The sequence below is a fragment of the Salvelinus namaycush genome, chromosome 14 (assembly GCF_016432855.1).
Source record: "Salvelinus namaycush isolate Seneca chromosome 14, SaNama_1.0, whole genome shotgun sequence".
Lineage (NCBI taxonomy): Eukaryota > Metazoa > Chordata > Actinopteri > Salmoniformes > Salmonidae > Salvelinus > Salvelinus namaycush.
Genome location: NC_052320.1, coordinates 25,850,356 through 25,868,683, shown reverse-complemented (window position 1 = coordinate 25,868,683; position 18,328 = coordinate 25,850,356). Strand labels below are relative to the sequence as shown.

General features: G+C 43.4%; 2 protein-coding genes across 8 annotated transcripts; one reads left to right on the top strand and one right to left on the bottom strand.

Moving 5' to 3' along the window:
* Window positions 1–4,355: 4,355 nt before the first annotated feature.
* ppp1r3da (protein phosphatase 1, regulatory subunit 3Da) lies at window positions 4,356–11,558 on the bottom strand. 6 transcript variants are annotated; one of them, XM_039008296.1, is made up of 3 exons: window positions 10,643–10,681; window positions 9,813–9,978; window positions 4,356–5,690 (listed from the first exon to the last, which is right to left on the bottom strand). In XM_039008296.1, the coding sequence occupies exon 3, from the start codon at window positions 5,660–5,662 to the stop codon at window positions 4,754–4,756; it is 909 nt and encodes a 302-aa protein (XP_038864224.1). In that variant the 5' UTR covers window positions 5,663–5,690; window positions 9,813–9,978; window positions 10,643–10,681; the 3' UTR covers window positions 4,356–4,753. The 6 variants fall into 6 exon arrangements, with proteins under 6 accessions (XP_038864224.1, XP_038864222.1, XP_038864219.1 ...); XM_039008294.1 differs by lacking the exon at window positions 10,643–10,681 and adding an exon at window positions 10,426–10,636; XM_039008291.1 differs by lacking the exons at window positions 9,813–9,978; window positions 10,643–10,681 and adding an exon at window positions 11,448–11,558.
* Window positions 10,038–17,544, top strand: fam217ba (family with sequence similarity 217 member Ba). 2 transcript variants are annotated; one of them, XM_039008289.1, is made up of 4 exons: window positions 12,249–12,689; window positions 15,659–15,752; window positions 15,865–15,929; window positions 16,004–17,544. In XM_039008289.1, the coding sequence occupies exons 1-4, from the start codon at window positions 12,583–12,585 to the stop codon at window positions 17,394–17,396; spliced, it is 1,659 nt and encodes a 552-aa protein (XP_038864217.1). In that variant the 5' UTR covers window positions 12,249–12,582; the 3' UTR covers window positions 17,397–17,544. The 2 variants fall into 2 exon arrangements, with proteins under 2 accessions (XP_038864218.1, XP_038864217.1); XM_039008290.1 differs by lacking the exon at window positions 12,249–12,689 and adding an exon at window positions 10,038–10,444 and having other exon boundaries at window positions 15,865–17,544.
* The last annotated feature ends 784 nt before the right edge of the window (window positions 17,545–18,328 follow it).

Sequence of the window (18,328 nt, the reverse complement as noted above, 5' to 3'; positions counted from 1 at the left end):
ATGTATCCTTTGGGACAGGTTATAACATGGCAAGGTGTGCCTTGTTTAAGGGTTGTTACAAGGTCCTAGTCTATTAGGATACACATATCAACAACATAGCTAGCTGTTTTTTTTTGTTCTACTTTCCCTTGTAGTTACATGTAACAATGTCACATTTTGTTTGGAGTTATTAACATGGTAATTTCACAGGTGACTTTGAAATGTGTAATTACAATACATAAGTTTGCAAAAACATGAAATATATCATGAGTAATCACACATGTGGAATACCCTTCAGCAAGTGGACTTGTAATCACACCAGTTAACTGGCCTTCCATAGCTCTTCGGAGACTAAGTCATTGGTACATTTTTATTTATAAGGCCATACTGAGACAGTTCTCATTCGCGTACCTACATTGTCCAGCAGACTAAGGCCAATGATCACCTACAGTGTCTTCAGATAGTATTCATACCCCTTGAATTCCTCCACATTTTGTTATGTTAAAGCCTGAATTCAAAATTGATTAAATATATTTTCTTGTCACCCATCTACGCACAATACCCCATAATGACAGTGAAAACATGTTTTTAGAATTTTTTGCAGTATTACTTTAGTGCCTTGTTGCAAACAGGATGCATGTTTAGGAATATTTTTTTTCTGTACAGGCTTCCTTTTCATTCTGTCAATTAAGTTAGTATTGTGGAGTAACTACAATGTTGATTCAGCCTCATTTCTCTATCACAGCCATTACTGTTTTAAAGTCACCATTGGCCTCATTGTGAAATCCCTGAGCGGATTCCTTCCTCTCTGGCAACTGTATTTATGTAGTGACTTGTGTTGATACACCATCCAAAGTGTAATTAACAACTTCACCATGGGCCTCCCGAGTGGCGCAGCGGTTTAAGGCAGGGTTTGGCCGGACAGGATGTCCTCGTCTAGCGATGTCCTCGTCTAGCGATTCCTTGTGGCGGGCCAGGTGCATGCATGATGACTTCGGTCACCTGCTGTACTGTGTTTCCTCCGACACATTGGTGCGGCTGGCTTCCGGGTTAAGCAAGCAGTGTGTCAAGAAGCAGTGCGGCTTGGGAGTGTCGTGTTTCGGAGGATGCGTGGCTCTTGACCTTCACCTCTTCCGAGTCCGTACAGTTGCAGCGATGGGACAAGACTAACTACCAAAGGGATATTCAATGTCTGCTTTTTATTTGTATTTTTTCAACTTATCTACCAATAGGTATTGGAAAACCTCCCTGGTCTTGTGGTTGAATCGGTGTTTGAAATTCACTGCTCGACTGACCGATCTTACAGATAACTGTATGTGTGAGGTACAGAGATGAGGTAGTCATTAAAAAATCATGTTAAACACTATTATTGCACACAGAGTGAGTCCATGCAACTTATTATGTGACTCGTTAAGCAAATGTTTCCTCCTGAACTTATTTAGGCTTGCCATAACAAAGGGGTTGAATGCTTATTGACTCAAGACATTATCTTTTCATTTTTTATTAATTAGTAAAAATTCAGAAAAACATAATTCCACTTTGACATTATGAGGTATTGTATGTAGGCCAGTGACAAAACACATCTCTATTCAATCCATTCTAAATTCAGGCTGTAACACAACAAAATCAGTAAAAAGTCAAGGGGTGCGACTACTTTATGAAAGCACTGTATGCTCACAGAACTACATCTCTTTGATGATGCCTAAGGCCGGCACAGACCAAGGTGAAAAAAAGCGTTCCAGGACCCTGCCCTCTACTTTGAAGGAGCTACAAAAGGACTTGAAATGACAGGAGCTCCTTAACTGATATTAAAGCCAGGGTAAAATCTATGGTGGAAAATGGTTTAGGGGGCTGTCAATGTTTTGACCCCTAGATGAACCACTTATGCCAAAACTAATGTGCCTGTTCAATGTGTAAACTGACATTTTTAAACTGTAGTGCTTGTGTTTTATGTTGTAAATGTTTGAAACTTTGCTTGCTGATTTTTTTGTCCAGGTCTCTCTTGCAAAATAGGTTTGTAATCTCAATGAGACTAACCTACCAGGAATTCAGCGGAAAATGTATTTCAACTAAGAAATATGTTCCCAGGTATCCCCACAAATAAAGAGACATATGTAATCGTGTCTCAATGTAATGAAGGTATAAAATGATTGTTATTGTTAAATACAAATCGGATTTGGGCTTACTTGTTGTCAATTTGAATTCGACAAATGATTATAAATTAGGTTTCGGCCTTACCATCCATTCCTTACTTGTTGTCAATTTGAATTCGACAAATGATTATAAATTAGGTTTCGGCCTTACCATCCATCCCTTACCATCCATTCTGACAAAAATTGGTTTGCAGCGGAATCTAGTTGCTTACCCCTGGTGTAAAGTAAAAAGGATAACCCATGCTGACTGGTAAGGCATTCCGGATTAATTCTAGATATGCATTCAGTGATGGGATTTTTTTTTCCCGGAAACATGTAAATCATAGAGCTGGTAAATATTTTGCGGGGTACCAGGATATAGTGTTCAGTGATGGGAGACCATTATGTATTGGTCGACTGAGCGAAGAGGCTATGCTGGTATGTGCTGTCACTGTCCATTTCAACTGTTACCACCAATGCAGTTGTGACAAAATTAACCTGTTGCATGGAGAGTGTAGTAAAAATCACCTGGGCACTGAAGAAATCTGATTGGCATGTCCAGATACAGGTCACGTGGCTAGGTATTGGATATAGTAGCACATATGAATGTGGTCCAAATCAGAACTGAAAAGATGTGACTCCATGTGGTTTTTAGCTGTTCACACCATTCTAAAGAAGATTGAACTGTGTCACAGGAGAATTATTTTGTTGTTGAATTGGGTCAATTTTAGCTGCAGTGTAAAGACAGCTTTAGTGTTGTATTGTAAGCAACAAAGGCAAATAATTCACAACAGAGGTTTCTATCATCAACTGTGCTTTAATGTAAAAAGAACAAGAAACAACAGTATTAACTTTTCTACGTACGACCAGTTAAACAGTGTATTTCTTTTGTTAGTAGCTAAATATTTTCAATTTATATCATGAGTAATATTTGAACTAAAAGCTGCTTGGTTGCATAGTTTAAATGCTAGGCTGATCTTCTCTTGAAGATGACAACTCTTTATTTCCTGTTATAAATTAATCTCAACCAGTTAGTTACATGTGTTCCACCTGGCAAGCATGGCTAGTTCCGAGGACCAGAGTCAGAGTAAGTCAAAATTATTTTAAAACATCCGACAAGTAGAAACCATAAAGTAAGTGCATTATCCAGAGGCACATTGCCACAGTGAAATGTGTACTCTGTGTCAGTCTTATCTGAACAAGTGCTGTATACAGTGCCTTCGGAAAGTATTCAAACCCCTTGACTTTTCCACATTTTGTTACAGCCTTATTCTAAAATACATTCAATTGTTTTTTCCCCCTCATCAATCTACACACAATACCCCATAATGACAAGGCAAAAACTGTTTTGAAGAACTGAAATATTACATTTACATAAGTATTCAGACCCTTTACTCAGTCCTTTGTTGAAGCACCTTTGGCAGTGATTACAGCCTTGAGTCTTATTGGGTATGACACTACAAGCTTGGCACACCTGTATTTGGAGAGTTTCTCCTATTCTTCTCTGCAGATCCTCTCAAGCTATGTCAAGTTGGATGGGGAGCATCCTTGCACAGCTATTTTCAGGTCTCTCCAGAGATGTTAGATCTGGTTCAAGTCCGGGCTCTGGCTAGGCCACTCAAGGACATTCAGAGACTTTTCCCAAAGCCACTCCTGCGTTGTCTTGGCTGTGTGCTAAGGGTCATTGTCCTGTTGGAAGGTGAACCTTCGCCCCAGTCTGAGGACCTGAGTGCTCTGGAGCAGGTTTTCATCAAGGATCTCTCTGTACTTTGCTTCGTTCATCTTTGCCTACATCCTGACTAGTCTCCCAGTCTCTGCGGCTGAAAAACATCGCCACAGCATGATGCCGCCACCACCACGCTTCACAGTAGGGATGGTGCCAGGTTTCCTCCAAACGTGACGCTTGGCATTCTGGCCAAAGAGTTCAATATTGGTTTCATCAGACCAGAGAATCTTTAGGTGCCTTTTGGCAAACTCCAAGAGGGCTGTTATGCGTCTTTACTAAGGAGTAGCTTCCGTCTGACCACTCTACCATAAAGGCCTGCTTGGTAGAGTGCTGCAGAGATGGGAGAAACTTCCAGAAGGACAACCATCTCCACAGAGGAACTCCGGAGCTCTATCAGAGTGACCATTGGGTTCTTGGTCAACTCCCTGACCAAGGCCCTTCTCACACGATTTCTCAGTTTGGCCGGGAGGCCAGCTCAAATTGATAAAAAACTGTTTTTGCTTTGTCATTATGGGGCATTGAGTATAGATTTATGTCCATTTTAGAATAAGGCTGTAATGTAACAAAATGTGGAAAAAGTCAAGGTGTCTGAATACTTTCCGAAGGCACTGTATATAATAAAGTGCATTTGCATTTGCATTTGAAAACATGCACTCCAATACTAATAGGTGTGCTCTGTTAAAATAAATGTGTATGAATTAATAAAAAACATGGCTTCCACCACAGTCACAGATAACCATGACGTGTTTCTCTATTAGCTGAGTGCTCCAATAACATGTTATTCATATATACCAGATCTGTCTTTTTCTGAACACTACTGCTGCCTCTCAGTTCTGATGATGTTTTTGACCTCATGGCCAAATTATTTATTGGAACTTATGAGAGCAACCAGTTAAATGCTCCTTGTTAAATGAGCTCAAATAAAGTGCACCATGCTATGCTCACACTCCTTGGGCACAGTCAGTTTGTAGCTATGGCAGACCAACTTATAGTTTTGCCCCTCGTTGTTGTCCCAGTGCTCTTTCCCAGACACTTTGTATCGGACAGCAAATTCCAAAGCAGCTCCAGGTAGCAGGAAGGGAGGAACAGGCAGGTGGAAACGAAAGGTGTCACAATTGAGCTGCTCCTGCGTTCCATCCCAGGACTTGCAGGTGGTGGATACCCAGGAGGCCTTGGTTTCTGAGCTGCACCTCCATCCTGTGAAAGAATAGCGCACGCTCACCTCTTTCTCAAAATGGAGGTTGAGGACCTGAGTGATCCCGATGATGCCCAGGTCAAAGCACAAAACCCTCTCCAGACAGACTCTCTGCTGGCGCAGGCGGCTGAAGAATTCAGGTCGATCACCGGGTTGCTGAGGGAACACCGGCTTTAGATACGGCAGCGAGATTTCCAAGTTCTTCCCCCCAGCCAGCTCTGCACCCATCAAAAGCCTGAAGGAGACATGTTGTGGCACAAAGGGATCCTCCCCGGTTTTGAAAACCTTAACGTCCTCTAGGTCCAGGCCCAGACAGTCTACAAAACGCACCCCAACATTACGAGTGTGCCTCTTCCACTCTGTGGAGGAGGACAGAGATCGTGCACGTCTTCGGATAATGGGTTTGGGCATGGGCTCACACGAAAGGTCTCGACTAAACCCCAGTTCCCTGGGTGCAGAGGCTCTTGGGTTGGGTGGGCGGATTGGAACACGCTTCCTTTCCACGTCAGCTTTTGATCTGAGCATTTCATTCAGATTGATAGTGAGGTTGGTTCCGGAGGCATTCTTTGAGGCCTTAGGCAGTTCACTATTACATGAGGGAATTCTCTCCTTCCCAATAGTCCAATCCATGCTGTTTAATTAAAGAGGTCCTTCACACCTTATAAAAAAAGGGAAGGAAAAAGTTATGGGTGCATAATCTCAAATCTGGTGAGTTTTGCAATGTAAAAACACATTCAGGGCATTTAATAAATAAAAAAGTATCCTGTGTTAACTACATTCTTCACCATATGCTTTTGAACAGTGAAACTTCACATTTTGTCTCTGTGTCAGTATTGTACTGGATAGTACCATGGGAATTTGGTGTCGCGTTGACGTGCTAGTCAGAAATAGGAAACTCGGAAATATCCAACTTGCTAACTGGTTGAATGCGACACGTGTATAACCAGTTATCAAGTCGGAAATGTCTGAGTTTCTCATTCCGGCGAGCACGTGAACGCGGCACAAATATCACACACTTTGCTCGCTTTTTATTTTTCAAATTGGCAGGCATTATGCATACTCAATCATGAAAATGATAAAGCAATATATACCCATTTAGCTAAAGAAATTGCAAACATGGTATTGATTTATCATTTGCCCATCTGCACATTTTCTCCGAGATTAAACATTTAATCTCAACACAGTTCTGTTTCCAAAACTAAAACCTGTAATAAACAGAGTGGACTACGTTTTGTAGACTTTACCCTTTGCCAAAGTTTGGGAAAATGTTGTTTAGGAGTGCAAGGGCGAATTGAGTTATTGCACACGCACACTTCACAGTGTAGGTGTTCCCTAACAAAAATACGCAATTATATTCTAGAAAGGTTAGATATAAAACATCTTTGGCTATATGCTTCCAGAGACTTCCAGTCATTGTGCTAACGCTAGTTAGCGATGGCTCGCAAAACTACCTTCAACTTCCCTCAAACTGCATGCAGAGACATTAAAATGGTAGACCTATCCATGAGTTCATCTGACTATAGGTAAGTAGAAAAAGGGCTTAATTGCCAACATTTCACACTATCCCTTTAACTATTAAAATGGGTGGACTAGATGGGCCTACCTAAAGCGCTTTTATTTCTAAATGGCAAAACAGATGTATGAAAATACGCTGAAAGAGAAGGTGACATTATGCACTGCCGCCTCATATTCATCATTTGATCTCAAATCCAAAATGGTAGCATCGACCCATCGAGACAAGATATTAGCTTCACTGTCCAAATACATATTGTATAACATGCACAAAAAAGAGCCAGTGTAAAACAAACAATTCATGGTGTGACTAGTCTGGGCTACAGAACATGTGACTTTATATAGCATAAATACAGTCCCCAAAATTCCTGTGGGGGGGGGGGGGGGGGGGGGGGGTTGCGTGATTCAGCATTGAAATAGAATGAACAGAATGGACTTCCCCAGTCAAGTCAATGATGTCATAATGGGTGGACTGGCAGCCATAGAGTGGTGAGGAGGAGGAAAGCAACTTCCCCATTCATTTTCTGTATTCTGGGTTCACTCAATGATTTAAGCTTTGTTTTACTATTGACAGTTACAGCTGATTAGTTGATTGTATATCGATTTGCTCTCCTTAAATGTAAGTCATCTGATTTATTAGCTACAGTCTCTGAATTGTTTAATCAAACTTTTCACTGCCAGCTCCTGATATCAGAGCATAAAAACTACAATCTGTCTCCTGAATTAGCCTGTGCACCCATGTAGCAGTGTGATGTTGTTCCCCTAGATTATGCACCAAATTGCACACAAGGACCAATTCAAATAGGCCAGGTCAAGAGGGGATGTTAATAATTTGATAATAATAATTCAGTGTATTTTTTATTTAATTACAGCTGCATAGCTAATGTTTTTCTTTGGTGTACAAACACTTTTTCATATCAATATTGTACATACATGTGATTGTAAAAGTTTTGTATATTTTGGTTTGGCCCATCGCGGGTTATCTGTATTTCCGTACCCCTTATTGTTCTCTTTTGCCTGACCTTCGGCTAGCAAGGTGCCTGAGAGCTAGGACTGCGCCAAGGGTTAACATAATGTGTGTTGTCTCTTCGTGTGCAGGGCAAATAAAAAGAATTCAACTAGCAGACCGTCAGTTGTGGCAGCGTCCTAATTAAAAGTACACAACGCAGAATGAACCACGCTACACCCACTTGTATTTTGTTTCAATCAAAGAATATATACTGCCTACTAGTGCATGTACAGTGCATTCAGAAAGTATTCAGACCCCTTCACTTTTTCCACGTTACAGCCTTATTCTAAAATGGATTCAATCGTTTCCCCCCCCCCCCCCCCCCCCCCTTAATCTACACACAATACCATATAATGACAAAATAAACCGTTTTTTTACATTTTTGCACATTTATTAAAAATAAAAGTCAGAAATATCACATTTACATAAGAATTCAGACCTTTTACTCAGTCCTTTGTCGAAGCTCCTTTGGCAGCGATTACAGCCTCAAGTCTTCTTGGGTATGACGCTACAAGCTTGACACACCTGTATTTGGGGATTTCTCAAATTCTTCTCTGCAGATCCTCTCAAGTTCTGTCAGGTTGGATGGTGAGCATCAATGCACAGCTATTTCCAGGTCTCTCCAGAGATGCTCGACTGGGTTCAAGTCCGGGCTCTGGCTGGGCCACTCAAGGACATTCAGAGACTTGTCCCAAAGCCACTCCTGCATTTTATTGGCTGTGTGCTTAGGGTTGTTGTCCTGTTGGAAGGTGAACCTTCGCCCCAGTCTGAGGTCCTGATGCTGCCACCACGCTTCACCGTAGGGATGGTGCCATGTTTCCTCCAGACGTGCCGCTTGGCATTCAGACCAAAGAGTTCAATCTTGTTTTCATTAGACCAAAGAATCTTGTTTTGGCAAACTCCAAGCGGGCTGTCATGTGACTTTTACTGAAGAGGGGATTCCGTCTGGCCACTCTACCATAAAGGCCTGATTGGCGGAGTGCTGCAGAGATGGTTGTCCTTCAGGAAGGTTCTCCCATCTCCACAGAGGAACTCTGGAGCTCTGTCAGAGTGACCATCGAGTTCTTGGTCATCTCCCTGACCAACGCCCTTGACAGAATCCTGTCTCAGCACTCTACGGACAATTCCTTCGACCTCATGGCTTGGTTTTTGCTCTGACATGCACTTTCAACTGTGGGACCTTATATAGACAGGTGTGTGCCTTTCCAAATCATGTCCAATCAATTGAATTTACAACAGGTGGACTCCAATCAAGTTGTTGAAACATCTCAAGGAGGATCAATGAATAGTGCCTGAGCTCCTGAGCTCAATTTTGAGTCTCAGAGCAAAGGGTCTGAATACTTATGTAAACAACGTATTTATTTTAATACATTTGCACACAAAAGAATTATCCTGTTTTTGCTTTGTCATTATGGGGTATTATTGTGTATAGATTGATGAGGATAAGAAATAAAAGTAATCCATTTTAAAATCAATTTTAGGCTGTAACGTAACAAAATGTGGAAAAAGTAAAGGGGTTTGAATACTTTCCGAATGCACTGTATGGTCAACTTCAGCTAACCATCCTAAAATATAATTTGAAATTAGGCGTTTTTGGTGTAACTGTAATGTTATAGGCCCACTATGTTATTATATTCGGTTCTGTTATGTAAAATGCAAATGAATCAGTGATCTTGCAAGAGATTGATTCAGCTTTGATCTAACTTTACTAAACAAGCACCATTGTGAGAAGTGATACTTTTCTATTTGTAATAATAAGAAGTGATGAGTATGACTATTGCGTAGGCAACAGATCTTGATGAGATGTCATTTTAAGCGATTGGAGCGCCCTTTGTGGACCTGAAAGGACAGCGCCAGAATCGCGCAATGACGTTAAAGAAGTTGAACCAACTTGTGGTGCTGAAGGATAGCTCTGCCATTCGGCCAGTTCAGGAACAAACAACAATCATTTGCAGTAGGCCTACAGCCTAATAGGCCTACGACTACATGGTACATCTATTTGTAGGCTATAGCCTAATGTAAATACAAATAGCTTACTATCATTGCACTGTTTATGAGGATAGCTTTATTGCGAGTAAGCATTTTGTGTAGCTTACACACTGTATCATAAATCAATTTTGATTAGCTTGAACAGATGGATACAATATACCCTACTACAGGATAAAAGAAAACAGGTGAACTATCCATTCATAGAATTTAGTTGCATAGATTAAACATGCTATCAAATCAATTGACCAAGTAGTAAACATAAATCCTTACTACAGGGGCCTCCCAAGTAGCGCAGCGGTCTAAGGCAAGGCGTCACTACAGATCCCAGTTCGATCCCAGACTGTGTCACAACCCGCCATGACCGGGAGTCCCATGGTGCAGCTCACAATTGGCCCAGTGTTGTCCGGTAGCACTACACCCCTGGTCATGACTGGATCTAAATATATGTCGTAAAACGACAGTGGCGAAGGATATCAATAGTATTTAATGCGGATCAAAGTTCCGTTTTAAGATTCATTGGGGTAAAGTTAACTGGACGCTTCTGACTGATCTTGGAACTGTGACAATGGGCAGCCTCTCCCCGCTTGTTTGATCTGAGACAAAATATCCACAGGGAAGCCTTATCAACCCAACCTTCAGTATGCTATCCTGTATATCAGTTTTTCGCATGAGACAAACACTTGTACAATATGGCCGAGCCTAACCAAACCACAGACCGAACATTGTCCCACGCAATCAGCTGGCAAATTTGACAAACACTTCCAGCTGATTGCAAGGAAACGTGCTTCGGTTGACTACCTTCGGTTACATTAAGCTATTGTTTACATATTGTTCATCACGCGCATTACATCAGGAGATTGAAAATACAAGTGACAGAACCTACCACCGCAGCAAAAAGTCAGGTAAATTACACTTTCTCCTTCTCCTACTGTCAAAAGAACCAACAGCACTGACAACGGTAAATCTCATTTTATCCAACATTCTGGAACATTCTGGCTTGTAGAGTCTTGCATATTTTTTAGGCAGACTTCTTTCAGACTGAATATCCCTGGGTTAACCATGGCAAGAGTCTGATGTTTTGGAAATGTTGTACCCTTTACCTTTTTCAAACGGACTATTGTCACAGATAGAACAATGAGACAGATATTTCACCGGATGTACACATGTGGAGCATCCGCTTGGAATTTCCACTCACTACCAAATATGGAAGTGAGAGGAAGCCTAGTAGCCAGCAGTGGGAGAAGATGGAAGGAGATGGATTTCTCATCGATTAAACATTTGATCTCAATACAGCTTTCTGTTCCCAAAACTAGAATCTGTTTTAAACAGAGTGGATTAAGTATTTTAGACTTTAACATTTGCAAAAATAAAATCGCGTTGCTTCGCAATTTGCAAAGGCGAATTGCGTTATTGCACACGCGCGCTTCACAGATTGTGCGTTCCCTAACGGAAATATGCAGACGTCTGCTAGAACAGGCAAATAGGATCTCGCTGGCTCTGCCCACCTCCTTGCTTGTTCTGCCCACTGACTCATTTGTTTCTATTGGAAACGAGAGGCTGTGGTCTGTCTTGGTTTAGTTATAAAAATCTTTGCTGCCGTATATGTTTTTTAAATCAGACTTTATTAACATAATCTACAAATCACCTTACACAATAATGACTCATTATTATTTGTAGATCAGTCAGTCACACTACCCATGATACAACACGGTTTTGTTGCTCTCAAACACAGCCTCGGTCTTTATAGTGCGACTTCACTTTCAGACAGAAAGGAAGACTTGGCGTCTTTCTACAGTCTATGGCGTATCCTCTCGAGTCAGGAAATAAATATTATATTCTTATGTTGATCACTTGAAATGGTTGGCTTATTCAATAAAAACTAATGAACAAATCACAACAGCTCACCATTTGTACGAAGTATGTAGTGATTGTCAAGTAGGCTATATTTTGTAGGTTGAAGCCGAAGACTGATCCTCCATTTACTAGCAGCCTATATATTTCGTAGTTGGCCATTCGCGTGCGTGTGATTACGCGGACTGATTCGCACAACATGTGGGTAAATACTCATGTAGCCAACACACAGTAGGCCTATCCCGGATGCAAAACTCACAATGTGTAGATCATCGAAGATGCGCCCACATACTTTAATTTTGCCATGCCAATGACAGACCTGATTTTATCAGGTTGTCTGTTTTACGGGAAATGCAGTGGTTGAGCTCATGATTGTAATATTTGTCAGCGTTTTAGTGTGCATTTAAGTTAACATAAATGTACCTACTGAACCTGAAACACATTTAAACGTCTGTATGGTTAAGGATTAAATACAGAAAACAATACAGCATGTGTGTGTTTAAAGCGTCAGTTGTAATGACATCAATTCCCATAATGCTCTCCTCTGCTAACACAACAGGGCCGCATTCAGCAGAACTAAGCGTTGTGTTGTAAACGGTCCTGTTCTGAACGACCAGTTGAATGTTGTGAATAGGCTATGGTGGCATAGGGGACGATTGTGTGCTGCACGAGTTTTGCGATTTGAAATGGGCAGACACATATTGATCACACCTGTCAAACGGGAGCAAACACACTTCAAATAATGTTGAAGAACGGTGCGCAGCGTTTTGGGGAAACGTGTACGTTATGCAACGTAGCAAATCGTTTAATGAACTGAACGCATCCCAGCAGTGGGCTACCGAACTGTGCCAGACAGGGACCGCAGCAAGTAAACAAACCTATTCGACACATTGATAGCGGAAGCGAATTTAGGATACAGTTGTTATATTGATCGGGGGCTTACGTTAGCTGCCGTACACGACACGGCAGTAAACCCTTGAAAAAACTGGAATATTATTACAGTATTTGTTTTCGCACGGGAATAGACTGCTGATATGCGCATTATGCACTGCATCACTTTCGATAATATGGACGATTTTACCCTCGACATAGAGTACCTCATATGGGATTTAGGTTGGCATCTATAGCTACAGTAGGACATTATTCCGTTGCATTGGACTGAAAGCAGCTGTCCTTGAGCTCCAGGATCATGGGCCCCATTATGCAGGAACGCACTGCCTCCACGGCATTGAAACGCGTTGTTTCCAAAGAGAAGATACGTACGAAAAATTCTGAAAATAACGGACCGATTACGAGGTAATCAATCAAATGTATTATAAACCCTTTTTTACATCAGTAGTTGTCACAAAGTGCTTATACAGAAACCCATCCTACAACCCCAAAGAGCAAGCAATGCAGATGTAGAAGCACAGTGGCTGGTAGAAACCGAGAGGAACCAGGCTCTGAGAAGTGGCAATTCCTCTTCTGGCTGTACGGGTTAATATTATAAGGGTACATGGCCATTAAGGCCAGATCGTTCTTCAAGATATTCAAACGTTCATAGATGACCAGCAGGGTTAAATAATAATCACAGTGGTTATATAGAGCAGTGGTTTCCAAAACTGTAGTAATGTTCGAGTCACTCAAATTTCATATGAATATACATTAGGCGTGGTAAAATGTATAAAATTGCATGAAAATTAGCTTTAAAAGTATTTTTTTATCTGCACTTCATGACAAAATGTGTAGAATTACAGGACATAAGCTTTAAACCTGCAAAGTTCTCTATGCCAACAAGAGGGGTGTGAACAGTTTGTGTCATGAACAGTCTTTGTGCCCATAGAAATAGGGAGGAGGGGGGGGGGGTGTATAGAGGGTGCAACAGGTCAGCACCTCAGGAGTAAAAGAGCTAGCTAGCACTTCTTGGGTTGATAATTCATGCATTCCCCACAATTTCCCAATAGTGTGTGATTGCGGCCTGCAATTGTTTCTGCATGTGGGCATTCCTGCATCTGCAGGCACGCCCCCTCCCAAAGACCAAGACATCTTCAAGCTTGTGTGACACTTTTGATATTCTGGATTTCCCCTGATTGTCTATGTTATTAACATCTGGGTCAAATGGGAAATAAAAGTATTATTGGAGTTTTTCAGGGGCGAAGGACACTGTCTACTGGTGTTCTAGCTAGCTACCTATCCTGCCTGCTGTGTACCGCCAGAGTCCTAGCTAGCTAGCATACAGTGTCCTTCGCGCCTGCATGCCGAACACCTGCCCTTGCCGTCGTTAACAGAACTGCGGGAAAACAGTGCCCTGACAGGTGGGGGCGAAGTACACTATACTGCTGTGCTAGCTAGTTACCTATCCAGCCTCTTGCCTACTGTGTACCGCTGGAGTCCTAGCTAGCACCACTTGTCCTTCGGGTAAATCCATATGAATTCAATCACTTTTTGACAGCTTCGCTTTTGATTTAAATAAAACTTTGTATACGTTTGCCCCTGGAAGAAATGGTCAGTAAGTTACTTTTTGGACCTGAATGCCAAATCATTCAAGAGATAGAGGTGCTCGAAGTTGACCCATTTCCCATACCCCACCATACCAAGAGACATTAATGTCTTCATCACTGGAAAATATACAGTAAATGGTTGATATCATTTAAAAGCTTACAAACAGGGTTGTCAAAATGTTATAATTTCGGGCCTCCCGGGTGGTGCAGTGGTCTAGGGCACTGCATCGCAGTGCTAGCTGCGCCACCAGAGTCTCTGGGTTCGCGCCCAGGCTCTGTCGCAGCCGGCCGTGACCGGGAGGTCCGTGGGGCGACGCACAATTGGGCTAGCGTCGTCCGGGTTAGGGAGGGTTTGGCCGGTAGGGATATCCTTGTCTCATCGCGCTCCAGCGACTCCTGTGGCGGGCCGGGCGCAGTGCGCGCTAACCAAGGGGGCCAGGTGCACGGTGTTTCCTCCGACACATTGGTGCGGCTGGCTTCCGGGTTGGAGGCGCGCTGTGTTAAGAAGCAGTGCGGCTTGGTTGGGTTGTGCTTCGGAGGACGCATGGCTTTCGACCTTCGTCTCTCCCGAGCCCGTACGGGAGTTGTAGCGATGAGACAAGATAGTAATTACTAGCGATTGGATACCACGAAAATTGGGGAGAAAAGGGGATTTTTTTTTTTTTTTTTAAATGTTATAATTTCATAAATAAATTGAATAAACATTCTAAAAATTGTTGTACCTTTTAATGTAAAAGAAAGAATAGGAGTAGGTGGCCAGCACGTCGCAATAAACTTTATTGAACTATAAACAGAATGTATGTACAAAAGAGTACATAAAAGGGAGCAGTCAGCATAGTACATCAGGATGCACAACTGCAAAGCATTAACGTGTCGAACACACCGACATCATTGCATTTTGGTACACCAGAATTACATTCATTTCCAATTAAACGTTGCGTTTGCAGCATTGCATTGCAGAGGCAGTTGCAGTGCGTTCGGTGTGGTGCATACGTTGGATTTATCGAACGTTTGCGTCAAACTGTATGTGTAGACGGCTTGACAGAAATGGTAGCGGAAGGTGAATGTTGAACTTTTGTTGCATACATATCCAGATGATGCTGCGTACTATTTTGCGCAATCGAAGCGTCAGAGTTGCGTGCGGGACGCCTTGATCACACAGATACTGTTGTTGCGCAAAATAGTATGCAGCATAATGTGGATGTGTGCAACAAAAGTTAAACATTCACCTTATGCTACCATTTCTGTCAAGCCAGCTACGCATACTGTTTGACGCAATCACAAAATGTGATTGAATTCAAATGGATTTACTCCTTCTCTAACGCCTGCCGAACACCTGCTGCCCTCACCGTGGTTAACAGAACTGCGTGGAAACAGTGTCCTAGCTACCTACATATCCCGCATCCTGCTTCCTATGTACCGCCGGTGTCCTAGTTAGCTACCTAGCATCCAGTGTCCTTCGCTAACACTTGTCGAACACCTGCTCTAGCCGTCGTTAACATAACTGCAGGAAAGCAATGCCCGACAGGCACTTCTTCTGTGGGGTTTATTGGCGGTTGGCATCCAACGTTATGGTGCATTACTGCCACCTACTGTACTGGCGCGCCACCGCCTCCTGCTTGTATACCGGAGTCGCAGCTTAAAAAGTGACCAATAGAAGTATAAAGAGGGGTTCCTGCAAATTCAGGAAAGCCCACATGCAGGAACACTCCAAATTGCATATAGTGCAAAGAGATAATTACAAACTCTCTCCTGTCTCCTCACTCCACTCTCTTGTTTCAACAGTTCAAAGAAAGCTAACAAGGTGAAGAAGGCAGGAGCTCAGCTCAAGAATGCCCTTCCAGGTCAGGATAAGGACACTGTGTCGACAATCCAGAGGGTGAGTGACTGGTGGTGAAATCATCTTCATGAGGTCTTGTTATGTGCACAATTACCATTAATAACCAGACTAGTGTTTGGCAAATAACTTATATGGTACATTTTCTCCTCAGGGCATTCATTCAAAGGGAAGCAGAGTCAAATCTGGCACTACTCGAAACACTAGCAAACTGGCAAGGTAAGTTTATAGGGGAACCCCTTTCTTAAAATGACTCAGTCCAGTCAAATCCTTAACACTTTAACTCTCCACAGCCCTCAAGAAGGAGGCTTGAAGTCTAAACCACACACACACTCCTCCACACAGAGGCAGGAGAAGCGAGAGGTTCAGCGAACGTCCCCATGTTGCGGTGAGTTAGATCAGAACCATGGGGTACTGGGCCGAAGTCGGAAAGCTCTCTCTCTGCCCCTCTCCCCTATACCTGGGCTGCGCCAGGGGCCAATGCGGCTTCACACACACACTCAAGTCCCCACCCTGGAGTCTCTCAGGCAGTTTGAGCAGAAGGAAGTCGACTCGGACAGCGCCAGTGACCTGTCAGACTCAGAGAGACTACCTGTACTCCCCTCCCCCTGTACCCCCTGCACCCCACCCCATCTCAACCTCCGTGCTGAAGTGATCAACTCCAGCGACTTCCCCCCAGCCTTCCCAGGACCACACGGGGCCACGAGCGACAACGAGAGCGTCAGCTACAACTACCCTGACTTCCTGCCTCCTCCCTTCAACACCTGGAGTCTACGCCAGCTGGCTGTGTTCCTCCACACGGAGGGCCGAGGCGCACCTCGCCCCAAACCTGTGGGGCCCCTGGAGAAGTACCTGGAGAGGCTGCTGCAGTTGGAGTGGCTCCAGATCCAGACTGTGCAGGCGGAGACCTGCCGACCTGCGGGGGGCCGTCCTAGGGCCCTGGGCTTCCCAGCTGCCACCACCACGAACGCACCTCGGCCCCACACGGCGCCACCCAGCCGCCTCAGCTCCCCCAAAGGCCTGCGGCAGTGTCAGCGCGCCTTCCCGTTTGCCCCTCACAACCCCCCCTCGCTGGCAGCACAGCAGCTCGCCCGCCTCCCTGTCTGCCCCCATTGTCACATCCGCTACCCTCTGTGCAACGGGAGCTGCTCCTCCTACGCCTACCAGCGCCACTCGCGCCTCAGTCCCCTGCTGGAGCGCCGAGCCAGGCCCGGGGTTCCCCCGAAGAGGAGCAGCAGTGAGAGCCGGGTCACTTCCTCTGAGAGTAGGGCTACAGGCTGCAGTGGAGGAGGACAGACTCCAGGTAGCCCCTCGGCAGGAAGAAGCCACGTCAGACACATGCAGGCGGTTGGCAACATCCGCAAACCCGCCCAGGAGCCAGGCACTAACGGTACAGGTCATGCCGGTGTGAAGAAAGGCCGCGCCAGAGCCAATTCGGAAGCCGAGGTGAGGAAGGAGTCCAGTACGGCTAAGGCAGGTGTGGAGAAACACACACACTCTGGAAGTAAACGAGAGTCTAACACGATCAAGAGGGTCGAGAAAGACTGTCAGAGGACAGAAACAGGAAGTCAGGCATCTAAAAGTGGGGTTAAAAGAACAGTAAAAGAGCCACTCTCTCTCTTCAAGGCACCGTTGTCTGCCAAAGCGAATGGAAAAGCAAAGAATGTTCACTTTATTGCAAAGTAACCACATTTCCTGGCTCAGTACAAGAGCTTAAAGTTATGCTTGATAAAGTTCTATATAATATACAGTGCCTTCAGAAAGTGTTCATATCCTTTTACTTTTTGTCGTGTTACAGCCTGAATTCAAAATGGATTAAATCTATTTTTTTCTCTCACCCATCTACATAAAATGCCACATAATGACAAAGTGGAAACATGTTTTTCGAAATGTTTGCAAATGTATTGAAAGTTAAATACAGAAACATCTCATTTACGTAAGTATTCACACCCTTGAGTCAATGGGGCTCCCAAGTTGCGCAGCGGTCTAAGGCACTGCATCTCAGTACAAGGGGCGTCACTGCAGTCCCCCGTCATTGTAAATAAGAATTTGTTCTTAACGGACTTGCCTAGTTAAATAAAAAAATATATATGTTCGAATCACCTTTGGCAGCGATTTACAGCTTTGAGTCTTTCTGGGTAAGTCTCTAAGAGCTTTGCACATCTGGACTGTAGAATATTTGCACATTATAATTAAAAAAAAATCTCTGTGAAGTTGGTTGTTGATCAGTGCTAGACAGCCATTTTCAAGTCTTGCCCTAGATTTTCAAGCCGATTATAAGTCAAAACTGTAACTAGGTCACTTGGGAACATTCAATGTTGTCTTGGTAAGCAACTTTTAGGTTATTGTCATGCTGAAAGGTGAATTTGTCTCCCGGTGTCTGTTGGAAAGCAGACTGAACCAGGTTTTCCTTTTGGATTTTGCCTATGCATAGTATATTCTATTATCCTAAAAATAACTCCATAGTCCTTGTTGATGACAAGCATTTTTTTTTTTTTCTGGTATTTTACCAGGTAAGTTGACTGAGAACACATTCTCATTTACAGCAACAACCTGGGGAATAGTTACAGGGGAGAGGGTTGAATGAGCCAATTGTAAACTGGGGATTATTAGGTGAC